The sequence below is a fragment of the Dendropsophus ebraccatus genome, chromosome 7, assembly GCF_027789765.1.
Source record: "Dendropsophus ebraccatus isolate aDenEbr1 chromosome 7, aDenEbr1.pat, whole genome shotgun sequence".
Classification (NCBI taxonomy): Eukaryota; Metazoa; Chordata; class Amphibia; order Anura; family Hylidae; genus Dendropsophus; species Dendropsophus ebraccatus.
Genome location: NC_091460.1, coordinates 55,638,534 through 55,651,969, shown reverse-complemented (window position 1 = coordinate 55,651,969; position 13,436 = coordinate 55,638,534). Strand labels below are relative to the sequence as shown.

At 43.3% G+C, this 13,436-nt stretch overlaps 1 protein-coding gene across 3 annotated transcripts in view; it reads right to left on the bottom strand.

Annotated features, from left to right (window-relative positions):
* The window catches only part of N4BP2 (NEDD4 binding protein 2), a 54,965-nt gene that overhangs the window by 4,935 nt on the left and 36,594 nt on the right, over positions 1-13,436 (bottom strand). For 2 of the 3 annotated variants that reach the window (XM_069977547.1, XM_069977546.1), the window contains 6 exons: positions 7,133-7,311; positions 6,268-6,380; positions 3,553-3,685; positions 2,029-2,214; positions 1,760-1,928; positions 108-231 (listed from right to left, as the gene is read on the bottom strand). In XM_069977547.1, coding sequence (XP_069833648.1) covers positions 108-231; positions 1,760-1,928; positions 2,029-2,214; positions 3,553-3,685; positions 6,268-6,380; positions 7,133-7,311 — 904 coding nt within the window. The remainder of the gene's footprint in view (positions 1-107; positions 232-1,759; positions 1,929-2,028; positions 2,215-3,552; positions 3,686-6,267; positions 6,381-7,132; positions 7,312-13,436) is intronic. The other variant, XM_069977548.1, reaches the window with a different exon arrangement.

Sequence of the window (13,436 nt, the reverse complement as noted above, 5' to 3'; positions counted from 1 at the left end):
GCAGCTCCATAGACACCGATAGCCATTTAAATGAGTATATTCCCCAGCAAAAAACATATCATTGTATGGGAGTAGTCATCATATGGCATCTGTGTGGTTAGGATTACCTGTAGTCGTGATTTGTGAGGAAATCTATAACGGCAGGTTTAATACGAGGAACTCCTCCTTGGCTATGGTTTCCCCTTCCCGTGATCACAAGGAGATGCGACTTGCCTCCATTCTGCTTGTATTCTGGCACAAGTAACAATTATTGTTATCACACAAATAAGGAAACATTTCATTGCCGTGTATTTTGTTTCTTTGCTGTAAGCTGAACAAGGATTCCTATTGTATTAGTAAGGACACATACAATGCTGTCAGTGAAAACTGCAAATGTAGAATCTCACCAAAGCTGGTTAGGCATATGGTGTTGCACAATCTGCAACCCTCCAGCTACTACAAAACTATCATGACAGCCTGCAATAGATCTCCTCACTTCTCGTCAAATAATTTTCAAGGGACAACTGTCTATAGCAGACTGGTTTGCACTGCCCATTATAGCCTATGCAGGGGGGAGGGGATGAGTGAGCAGGGAGAGCTGAGACACAGCCTGTGCAGACTTTCTGGCCAGAGAAAACACTGGTCTCACATGTTAGGGGCCTATTCCACAGAGCGATAAGCGACCGAATCTGCCCGATTCGGCCGATTATTGCTCTGTTGAATAGGAAGAACGATCAGCCAATGATCGGGTCATCAGCTGATCATTCATTTAGGTTCAAACCTAAAGTCATCGGTCACCACCCGTGCATTGCTACGTGAAATAGCGGTGCACAGGGGACGACCGATGATTTAAAAACATCATACTTTACCTATCCGGGCTGCAGGGCTTCTCCTGCGCTCCTTCTCCCGGTCCCGCGCTCAGCAGCAGCTTCGGAGCGGCCTGTCTGAGCTGACAGACCGCTCAGCCAATCACTGCGCAGAACCGCCGCGGCCAGTTATCGGCTGTCAGTTCAGACAGGCCGCTGGAAAGCTGCTGCTGCGGGCGGAACCAGGAGAAGGAGTGAAGAAGACCTGGAGCCTGGATAGGTAAAGTATGAAACAAGGGCTGCAAGGACATTTGTAACGATGTCCCTGCAGCCCTCGGTAAACCATTATCAGGCCGTGGAATAGGCCCAGTAAACGAGTGCCGATCTACATTTACATTGTTGATCAGGCCCTGGTCGGCCCGTGGAATAGGACCCTTAGACTGCTCAGCTTCTGAAGGTTTGCTACAGCGGGGCAGAATTGCAGGCTATTGTGTTTAGCGTGTACATAGTGTATAGGAGGCAGCACATAGGCTAGTCAGCATCCACGCCGAGCATAGGAAATGTAGATGCAAGGGCGGGGGAGGGGGTTATGAAGGGGGGTCTAGCGGGGTCCTATACTAGTGATACAATGCCCAGATATAGTCCTGCTCCTCATATACACACACAGGACAGTGCATCATGAAAAGTCACCTGAAATGACAATAACATGCTAATGCTTTTGTAGGGGTAGACCTACATAACCGTGGCCCCTATGGAGTCTAATTTATATGCCCTGCAGCTGTATATAACATTGTAGCAAGAAAGTAGATCTGAATATTCTTGAATTTACAATACAGGTGCATTGTTTGACTTTAAAACAGATCTATATTGAATTTAAACTACATTTTCTATTTTATACATCATTCAAGTGCTCGGATGTATGAATCTTTCATAATTGAATCAAAGAATACTTAGATGAGTGCTAATATGTATACCATCTGTCTTGTCCTGCAGCACCTTGCGGAAGTGTTTCATTGCTTCATCCACATGGAGTCCATGTAAATCTAATATATTCTCTGGCAATAGATACTCATTAGCTCTCTCGAAGATCTGTACAGCTGCTCTGCGATTCTCCTCTTTCATCTTCTGCCCATACAGATAGCCCTATTGTAAAGCAATGACCATAACAAAACAGTCAATTAGCTGTATAATGCACAATGGATAGGTTAATTGTAATTTATGTTCTGCGTTTGCTAGAACAAACCTGCTGAGCATAATAAGTCGCTACTTGCTTCATGCCTCTGTTATGAGCTTCTGCTGCTTTCCTGTAGCTCTCCTGCTGCTTCTGGTGATAGAGGAAGGCCTCGGCCCTGAAGTCATCATAATTTGGGTACTCCAAGTCCTGGTAATACCGCTCATTGAGGGATTCTTTATCTGGCTTCAATTTCTTCTCCAATAAATCAGAAAATAAACACATTCTGTTAGTATACACTTCTGGATCAAAGCAGAATACAAAAATAACTAATGTCTGTGCTTTGTTTTATAATAGCAAGATTAAAGGGATAGTCTTTATGTGCAGAACCGGAGTACTAGTCTCTTTCTATCGCTCCACAGGAATCAATACGGCACGTGACTTGCGGCTCTATTCACAATACAAAAGCCAGAGGCCTGATACGGAAATCAGCAGGGGGTACAGACGTCGGTCCCCCCCCCCCTGTGATCTCCAACTTTTCCCCTATCAGCACGTTAGAAGCATCTAACTTGCAAAAATGTCCTTATAGTGCATAAGGCACTGAGGATGAAGGTAGTTTCTTAATCTTGATCCTCAGGGCTGTTTTCAGAGTATTTGTAGGTTATTTCATATACTAATGAGTTTTGGTGCACTGGGGGCAGGGCTACCACCCTTAGTGCACAGATCCACCCTGCCAGTCCCCTAAAGAATATTTGGGCAGCGCTCTGCTACTCTGCTATTATTCTTTAGGAGGGTGGGCAGTCCAGGACAGATCAGTGCCCTGAGGGTGGTAGCCCCACCCCTACTGCACCAAGCGACTAATTAGCATATGCAATATCCTACAAAGACCCTGAGGATCAAGATAGGAAAACTACCACTTTTCATTTTTTTGTTAGTATCTGACCCACTTACCAAACAAATCAACAGGTAGCAAAAAATTGCTCTGTGTGCAATTTCAACAACAACAACAATAATCAATTGCACAATGCTGCATGCAGTAAGCTTTGGTAATGTATTTAAAGAGGTTTTCCTAGGCAACTCCCTTCACTTAAATGAGTAAAATGAAGGGGATGCAGTACTTTCGCAAGTGACATGCACAGTGCACAACCCCCTAAAACTGTATGAGCTGCACTTTCGGGCACTGCCACAACTATATCTAGGGACTGTTTCTAGGAAAACAATGAAGGACATGAAATCCCACAGGCTTTTAACTCATTTGATAGATGGTGGTGCCAGAGTTAGACCCCAATCATTGAAATACTGATCTATTTTGCTCATTGTAGGAAAAGTGTATAAGCCTCAGCGGGAATAGGGACAGACAACAGTTCTAAGAGCCCATCATATTGGCATCTATCTAGACTGTTTTATGCAGGACTTAAAAGCGTGGTCTGTTGTGCTTTGTCTGAACCAGAAATGGGATAAATGCAGTCATCAGTAGACTCTGTTTGTGCAATAAAGCTTAATGGGCCTGCTGGGAGTTTGCCCTGGCATACACCTAATATGTGTAAAGTACTGCAGAATATGCTGGCGTTTGATAGGGGTAAAGTAAAAAGGTACCTTGTCCTTGTTTTTCTCAGTCACTGTGGGCACTGCAGGCACTGCTTGCTTAAAGCCTTGTGCTACAACATTCTGCACAGGATCGGCCTCCAGAACAGAGCTCATGAATTGCTCAGTCTTCTCTAATGAATAACTGTAGATGGAAGAAAACCATACAATCTTAATACAACCCAGTATGATCAGAATGTCAGTATGTAAACTTTAACAAACAAACGTATCATATCACAAATCAAATGGTAGCTTTAAAGGAACAGTGTCATCAGAAAATATAAATATATATAAATAAATAAGTAGAAATAATGATTGTGTTAAACATGTTTTTAACAATTTTGGTGACTTTTTTTTCTAATTTTCCATGTTGCTGTCTATTTTTTATGAAATGATCCTGATATCTTGCAGTATTCATTATCACCACTGGGGCTAAAACTAAGCTGAGACATCCTGTTGTGTCTGTGGTGAGAGCAGGTTATCTTTACAGCATTACAGCAACAAAAGACACCAGTAAATAGTGGAGACAATACAACTTTCTGTGGAATGAGCTTTTCAAAGGTCAAAGACCGCGCTCAGTAATATTTCACATTCATCTCAAAGGGACAGAGTCTATTGTCATCTATGTCCATGATATATATACTTTTAATGACAATATCTTCCAATGCTAATGCACATGCGTGACTACTCCAAAACGGCGCCGGCTTCTCAATCGCTTTTGTAGTTATATATGCGGCTGCCATATTCTTGAAGCCCATACACTTCTGCCTCCAGTGGCAGCTTATTGATGCTACTGCACATGTGCAGCTCTTCCAAGATGGCGCCGGACATGTTTGAGATGTTTGATTCTCCTGCACATGGTATGATTTTTCATCTAATCTGTAATTGCTCTCACATGTTGTATAGGTATATATATTATGCCCCTCAAATTACTGCCCACATCCCTGAGGAAGCCACTAGACGGCGGAACCACGCGGTGATTTCTTATCCCATCTGACTCTCATTCTGGTAGATTAGTCCCGGCTGGAACACCAGCAGGACTTATGGTGACATTTTAGTGTTTTTAATGTAGAGCAGAATTTGGGGTGTTGTCTCCCTCATTTTACTACTCCTGTACATTCATTTATTTATGTGGTATTTTGTATCTATGTCAGTGTTATAATAAAGATTTTCGTGATGTGCTACCATTTTTTGTGCCTATGCTTTTTTTCTTTTGAGAGGATCTATGTCCATGAGGCTTGTTGCAAAGCATGTCACTAAATTCTGTTAAAAACAGCTCAGGCAAGATGACAGCCCCCATAACAATGTAAAAACTGTGAAATAAAAAAGAATTACAGTAAGAAAAAAAGAAACAGATTAAAATAAAAGAACAAGTTTTAGTATCTGACTCAGTAAAACACTCCAGTGATTTTTTTTCCTTTCAAATTAACTGGTGTCAGAAAGTGTCAGAGATTTGTAAAAGATCCTAAAAGGCCTAAAAGGTCTGGCAATCCTGTCTACATAATTGTTAAGTTGTGTAAAAGACACCCTAAATGGGTGCAGATCTGCCAGATGAGTGCTCAGGCATGGGTCTGCTTCTATAGGAGACCTTAGACCTTACTGGTAATGTTTTGGTGCTCCATTTGTCTCTGCCAGCACACAGCCCCTGCAGCCAAAAATGTAGCTCTTTTCTTCCAAAAACAGCGACACTCCTGTCCTCAGTGAGTAGAATTGCAGCTTGGTCTCCATGAAATGACTGGAGCTGAGCTGCAATGCCACACACAACCTAAGGACAGATGTGATGTTGTCTTTAGAACAAAGCAGCTATGTTTATTTAATCCTGAACTACCCATTGATTAGTCTCCTACATATAGATAGATAAATAGATAGATAAATATGTGTAATCAATGACTTTCTAATGCTGCCTAAATTTCCCACAGAGAGTCTCACAAGTCTCTGCAGTACACCCAATACAATCGAGCTAATCACTGGACTACTACTGTAGGACTAATGGTGGTAAATATGCATATCATAGAGGAAGGGGATGATGGTGGTGGTGGTGGGGAGGTGATGGTGCTGAAGTATTTTCTTTCCAATACTTGTCATAGAAGAAAAAATGAGAGTGCACTCACCATAAAAACTTTCTTTATGGAGTCCATTAAAAATCTCAATCCATAGCAGCCGACGGCATGGCACGCCAGCACCCTCCACTGATCGTGGTGTACCATGCCGTCGTCTGCTATGGATTGCGATTTTTAATGGACTCAATAAAGAAAGTTTTTATGGTGAGTGCATTCTCAATTTTTCTTCTATGACAAGTATTGGATGGACGGTGTTTACTTGAGCAGTTTGCACCACTTGAACTGTGGCCACAATCCGTTCCCCTTACTACCTGCACAATCTGATAAGAATCCCGTCCCTAACATGCCATAGTGCCAACTACTTTATCTATACTTTTGAAGTATTTTCTTACACCCCACTAGAACATATGGATGTGATAAAGCTCCCCATGTAAGATATCTCTCTTAGCCAATGTGTAAAATCAATGCAAAGACTCTGAAGACCTGGCTCATCTATAAATTATTGGGAAAGCCCACTGACTTCATTTGGCTTTGTGAGATGCTTTTTTTAAAAATAAAAACCTGACCACTGAACAGGAAACAAACTATGAGCATAAAGCATGAAATAGGTGGGTCAATTCTCTCAGAAGATTGCTAATCGCTAGTATAGAATAGGGGGCTTCCTTACTTGTTTTCCTTAAAGATATCCAATAGTAATTGTTGCTCAACATGGGGAAACAATTCCAAGAGCTGCTTCTCCTTCAGTTTCACGGCACAGTTTTTACTTGAGAAAGACTTTTTCTGCAGAATAACAAACAGGTATTATTAAACAGCCTTCATTGAAACCACCATTGTCTGCAAATCATTGAGGTTTAAAAGTGTGTGAACATCTGAATATGAAATGCTGAGCATGCCACTCCAATACCATGAGTATATATAGAGTAGCCATTGCTCTTCGGGGAAGACTTTCCACAATATTTTGCATTTAGATGAAGATTTGCCTCACAATCAGTGTTACCATTCATCCTTGGGGTGTGTAATGATTGTGGGGTGGAGACAGGCGAGTCTCCTGTACACGGCCTCTACCTAATCCCCATCAAGCAACACCTTTTTGGACCTTGCTGTGTGCACTGGGGCACAGTCATACTGGCACAGAAGATAAACCAAAAGTATTTCCACAAGGTGACCTGTCCAAAATCTCTTTGTATGCTTCAGTATTAACGTTACCCTTCTCTACAAACAAGAGGCCTATCCCAAACCTTTAATGACAGCCATATACTATGACAATGCTTGGTTGCAGACATCTACATTATGACCTATACTACCAATGACTGTCTATAGAGATTACATGGACGTGTGCTTGATTTTATATACCTGTTTATACTGGTTGTTACTGGAACCTCACCCCAATAAAAAGCACAAGTGTCCACATACTTTTGGCTATATAGTGAATAAGACAGTAGTTCAGTAAGTTTTTGCCAGTGCCTAATTTATGTTTTACTGTAAAACTGCTATTTCATTCAAGTGATATTTAACCATAGATTAGTCCGTACCGAGTCTTCATGAGCCTGTAACGCCATTTCCTCTGCGATGATCTGGCGCAATGACACCTTCTTTGTTCTTGTATTCCACTGATCCATGAAAGGAAACAGGTCGGTATCTCCCTGTGATACACCAGACTCTGGGTTTTGTGGAACTGTATAGAGGTCAATGGAGTCATCTGGTAAGCTGTCTGAGAATACAGTTGTATAAAGGGAATTATTTCAATACATCTATAACACATCACTATAAGAGAGATTTATGAGTGCTGAATGCAGTCTAAATCACGCCACATAGGTTGATCAATGGCCACATAATGTTGGCAACACCGCACAGCCACTGGCTACCACAAGGAGTCATGGTTTTGATCCTGTGCAGCAGCCACAAAGTGTGACCAATCAGTGTTACCATTTATCCTTGGGGTGTGTAATGATTGTGGGGTGGAGACAGGCGAGTCTCCTGTACACGGACCTTACCTAATCCCCAATCTACAATAACAGAATTTAAACACGCCTGGGATAAACATATATCTATCCTAAGATAATAAGAAAGAAAATACTAAAAGGGCAGACTAGATGGACCCAGTGGTCCTTTTCTGACGACAATCTTCTATGTTTCTATTCAAAGCAACTCAGTAATTCTATACAGCATATCTGTAGGACAAGTCAAAATGACAGGTGTGCATTAACTAAACACAATAGAAAGGGTTGTACAGGATAAGAAACAGAAGGTTGCTCTGTTCCATAAACAGCGCCACCCATGGCAACAGGTTGTGTCTCTCATTGCACCCTGCTCCAGTAAGAGTAAAAAAACAAAACAAATACATGATGGGTATAGGTATAGCCCTGGTTCTGAAATAAGGCAGCCATTTTTTCCTAATGTTGTAAAACCTCTTTAAACATCTTAGAATATACACCAATGGTGCTAGAGAACCTCATCTCTCACCCCTCCGTCCTATTAGTGAGGTGTAAAGCTGACAGCTATACTGATTCATATTGAAACCAAAAAGGAAAAGAAGCTACAGAAGTTAATTCCCCATCACACCTCTCAGCAATAAGACTTAAGATAAGATTTGGTGGCCCCATGGCAGTAGCTTCCTTCATACAGGCTGTTATTTCATGTTTATAGTCTACAGTGGTGAGACACATAGTAACATCAAATCCCATGCTTGCTGTATTCACGTCCAACACTGCTTCATAAAAAAATGAAAGAATAAATGGTGACTGGAAAAAAGCTGCTGCCAGGAAGGGATTTCACATAATTGAGGACGCTTTGTTCTAGGCCTGGACTGATTATAACCAGTAGCCGTAATAGCTGTCAGGTACCTGCCTCCTGTCCTACATACTGAACAAGGTGGAGAAATCTGGAGTGAAGACAATGGAGCTAAAGACAATAACTGTAGATTCGATGACAGGTGCATTTGAAAGCTAAGTACCATGAAGGCATATAAATATAAACAGTGGTACCTTGCATTAACAGTAACTTGGTTTAACAACATTTTGGTTTAAGAGCTCACTGTTTTTCAAAATTGTGACTTGGTTTAAGAGCATTCCTTTGGTTTAAGAGCTCCCTGAACTGGATGGGAGGGGGAGTGGGGGAGGGGCATGGTCTGCATAGCGGGGTCTACAGCTCTGTACTCTGACCCAGAAAGTCTCCCTCACCTTCCAAATCATAGCAGATCCACTTCAGGCTGGGGCTTACATCAGGGGACAGGACTGTGGAGGTAATCTCTTCATAGCTGTAACCCCTCTCTCCCCGGACAGAGAGCGCTGCATGTATGTGCCCACATCTGTCCTGCTCATTCCTTCATGCTCCCTTCAGTCTCTGTCCGCCCTTGTGTTTCCAATCCTCTTCATTACTGTACAGTAACTTATAATATCACATATTTTGCTGTTTCTGAATCTTTGTTTCATTAGTTTTACATGTTATTCAGAATAAAAATAAATTTTTTGGGGGTGTGGAACTGCATTTCTTTGATTTCTTATGGGAAAATTTGCTTTGGTTTAAGAATGATTTAGATTACAAGCGCCTTCCCGGAACAAATTATGCTCGTAATCCAAGGCACCACTGTGTGTGTGTGTGTGTGTATATATATATACACACACACATATATATATATATATATTGTGAGGGGATTAGCTCATGGGATCACCATCTCCTGGGTTAGATGGGCGCTTTTTGGCACAAAACACAGTCCACACCAGCAAGTAAGGTGCAACTGGCCGCAACCAGTTTTATTTTTCTTTGCAGCAGATAAAAGAAACAATAATACCAAAGAAAACCTACGCCGTCTGGCGACTAACTAAACAGTTATCAACTCACTAACCAGAGCTGAGCCTACTGCACAGCTCTCAAACAAAACATGCAGCACAGTGTACTCACAATGAAGTTTTACCCAGGAGCAGAGAGAGACATCATCCTGTGAGCTGTCTGCCCTGTTATAGCACACACAGGCTTGCACCTGAGTAACCAGAGTCACTCCCAATACCTGGAGTGGCCAAGTGGAGTAGGAGCCAACCCATCTCTCCCCTACTCCAAAGCAGCCAGGCCCTATTTTCTAGTCTTTGCCAAAACCTATAGCAAGGAAACATATTCTCCTTGCTATCCTAAATCCCTGCCTGCCTATTTAACACACATATGACAGCAACCTAGGTGAAACATACATTCCATCCACTACTTTGCCCCTGGTCCTGTCACATATCCTCCCCCCCTGTTTCGACCTTGGGGATGGAACACTCTGTGCCCTTAAACAGTACACTCTAGATAGGGCATCGGCATTACCCAACTGGCGCCCGGGTCTATGCTCCACTGTAAAGCTGTAGTCCTGCAATGACATAAACCAGCGGGTTACTCGCCTGTTTTTCTCCCGGTTTACACACATCCATTTCAGAGGGGCGTGATCAGTAACAAGTTTAAATGTTCTCCCAAGCAGATAATACCTGAGGGCTTCTAATGCCCACTTTATTGCCAGACACTCTTTTTCGACAATGGAGTACCTTTTCTCATGGTCGTTCAACTTTTTACTCAGGTAAACCACAGGATGCTCTTCTCCACCCCTCATTTGGGACAACACCGCTCCTACACCAACATCAGAGGCGTCTGTTTGCACAATGAACTCTGCCCTGAAATCAGGGGTTATTAACACTGGCTGAGCACATAGAGCCTGTTTTAGTCTCTGGAAGGCCTGCTCAGCCTCTGGGGACCATTTAACCATAACTGAATCCTTACCCTTCGTGAGGTCAGTTAAAGGGGCTGCAATGCTGGCAAAATTTTCAATAAAACGCCTGTAGTACCCAGTTAAACCAAGGAATGCCCTGACTTGTTTTTTGTTTAAAGGCTTGGGCCAATTCTGAATAGCCTCAATTTTATTTATTTGAGGCTTGATAATACCTCGCCCAATTGTGTACCCAAGGTATTTGGCCTCTTCCTGTCCTATGGCACACTTTTTTGGGTTTGCTGTCAAACCTGCTTCCCTAATGGAGTTCAGAACCACTTGAACCTTGGCTAAATGACTCTCCCAGTCAGGACAATGTATGATCACATCATCCAGATAGGCTGCTGCATATTTGCGATGTGATCTTAAAATTCTGTCCATCAACCTTTGGAATGTGGCTGGGGCTCCATGTAAACCAAATGGAAGGACCACATACTGATAATGGCCATCAGGAACACTAAAGGCTGTCTTTTCTTTTGCCTCCTCTGTCAGTGGCACCTGCCAGTAACCCTTTGTAAGGTCTAATGTAGTGAAGTACCTAGAGTTACCAAGTCTATCAATTAGCTCATCCACTCGAGGCATTGGATAAGCGTCAAACTTTGACACAGCATTCAACTTTCTAAAGTCGTTACAAAATCTCAACGTGCCATCAGGTTTTGGGATTAGGACTATAGGACTAGACCAGTCACTATGAGACTCCTCTATGACCCCCAACTTTAGCATCATCTGCACCTCCTTTGCAATTGCCTCACGCTTGGCCTCAGGTACTCTGTATGGCTTTTGGTTTACTCTGACCCCTGGTTCTGTAATGACATCATGTTTGATCACATTGGTCCGCCCTGGTAGATCAGAGAACACATCCCTATTTTCCTGTACAAATTCCTTTACTTCCTGAATTTGGGATACTGACAACGTTTCTGCAATATTTACCTCTGGTATCCCCGCCACACAATCTATTTTACATGTACTGTCTGCTAACAATACCTCCCGATCTTTCCATGGTTTAATTAAATTTACGTGGTAAATCTGGAACGGTTTACGTTTACCTGGCTGATGAACTCGGTAGTTGACCGCTCCAACCTTTTCCACCACTTCATATGGGCCCTGCCATTTAGCCAAGAACTTACTTTCCACGGTAGGGACAAGGACCAGTACTCTGTCACCTGGGTTGAAGTTTCTTGGCTTTGCAGACCTATTGTAAACCCTGGACTGACTCTCTTGGGCCTGCTGTAAGTGATCTTTAACAATGGGCATAACTTTCTCAATTCTATCCTTCATTTGTGTGATGTGCTCAATAACACTTGTGTATGGTGTAGCCTCTTGTTCCCAGGTTTCTCTCGCTATATCCAGGAGACCTCGGGGGTGTCGACCATACACTAACTCAAAAGGGGAGAAACCTGTGGATGCTTGGGGTACCTCCCGTACCGCAAACATGAGATAAGGCAAGAGGCAATCCCAGTCTTTCCCATCCTGTGCCACCACTTTTCTAAGCATCCCCTTGAGAGTTTTATTGAACCTCTCCACTAAGCCATCTGTCTGTGGATGGTAAACTGAAGTACGCAAGTGAGTTATTTTCAACAGTTTGCACAACTCCTTTGTGACTTTGGACATGAATGGCGTCCCCTGATCAGTAAGTATCTCCTTTGGTATCCCGACCCTGGTAAACATATGGAATAACTCCCTTGCGATGGCTTTAGCTGTGGGTTTCCTTAGAGGGATTGCTTCTGGATAGCGGGTGGCGTAATCGAGGATAACTAAGATATGCTGGTGACCTCTAGCGGACTTAACAAGAGGTCCCACCAGATCCATTGCAATTCTCTCAAAGGGGGTCTCAATAATGGGGAGAGGCACCAAGGGACTTCTAAAGGATGGTACAGGGTTATGTAACTGGCACTTTGGGCACGACTCACAGTATTCTTTTACCTCTTTATGTACCCCTGGCCAATAAAACCTTTGCAACACCCTGTCTTTTGTTTTATCATAGGCCAAGTGTCCCCCTAGTACATGTGTGTGGGCTAAATCCATCACTTTCTGGCGATGCGATTTAGGGACTACTAGTTGTTCCAGAGCTTGTCCAGACACCTCATTTACTCTGTAGAGGAGATCATTTTCTACAGCAAAATGTGGGAACCTTTTCTCAGCCCCAGGTTCTTGGGGCACACCATTAATAACTTTTGCACTTTCCCATGCATGGGATAACGTAGGGTCCCTGAGTTGAGCGGTCCCGAAATTATCACTGGAGACCGGCAAGTCAGGGAGACCAATTTCAGGAGCATCTACTTCGACATCTCCTGCAAAAACCTCTAAAGGGAAATTATTGGTCTCACTCAGGGTCACCCCTACTGTTTGCACATTGTTAGCATCAGCTAGTGGGACAGGGTCTATAGCAGACACAGATAAACATTTATCAAGCATTTCCCACAGCTGCCAAAATAATGGAAAATCACATCCCACAATGACCTTGTGCATTAAAGTCTTTACAACCCCAACCTCATGGGTGATGTTTCCACATGGAGTTTCAAAAGGAAACAACAGCAGTGGGATAGTCTTTTGTGTCCCCATGTATGCAGATGACCCCCATATGTTTGCTTTGCCACTTTCTGGTGTCAACCAAACTGGTGTGGACAAGGGTCACCAGGCTGCCGGAGTCCAATAGAGCTTCCACGGAATGTCCTTCCACGACCAGGCTACAAGATTGTCGCTCAGTATTTTGTGAGAGCAAGGCAGAGTAGGCGGGTCTTGCAAACAGTGACTTTCTCCGCCCACTATCACACTCCATAGGCTCATCCACAAGAGGACAATTGGCAGCTACATGTCCCAGCCCTTGACAACGCCAGCAAACAATGTTCTTGACAGTCTGAGGATGTTTAGGGTTAACTGGCCTAAGATGTCTGGCCACAAAGTCTGTCCCCACCCCTCCTTTATGGGCCTCCTTCACCCCCTTATAATTAGGAACAGTCTTACCAGGTTCAGAGGTCTTCTGGTTCCTTGGGGTCGGCCGTGTAGGTGAGGGGCTCTGGAGATGTTCCTCTGTGTTCAGGTACCGCTCCACAAGTGCGACCAGGTGATCCGCATCACTGGACTCCGCTTGTCCCACACAGTGC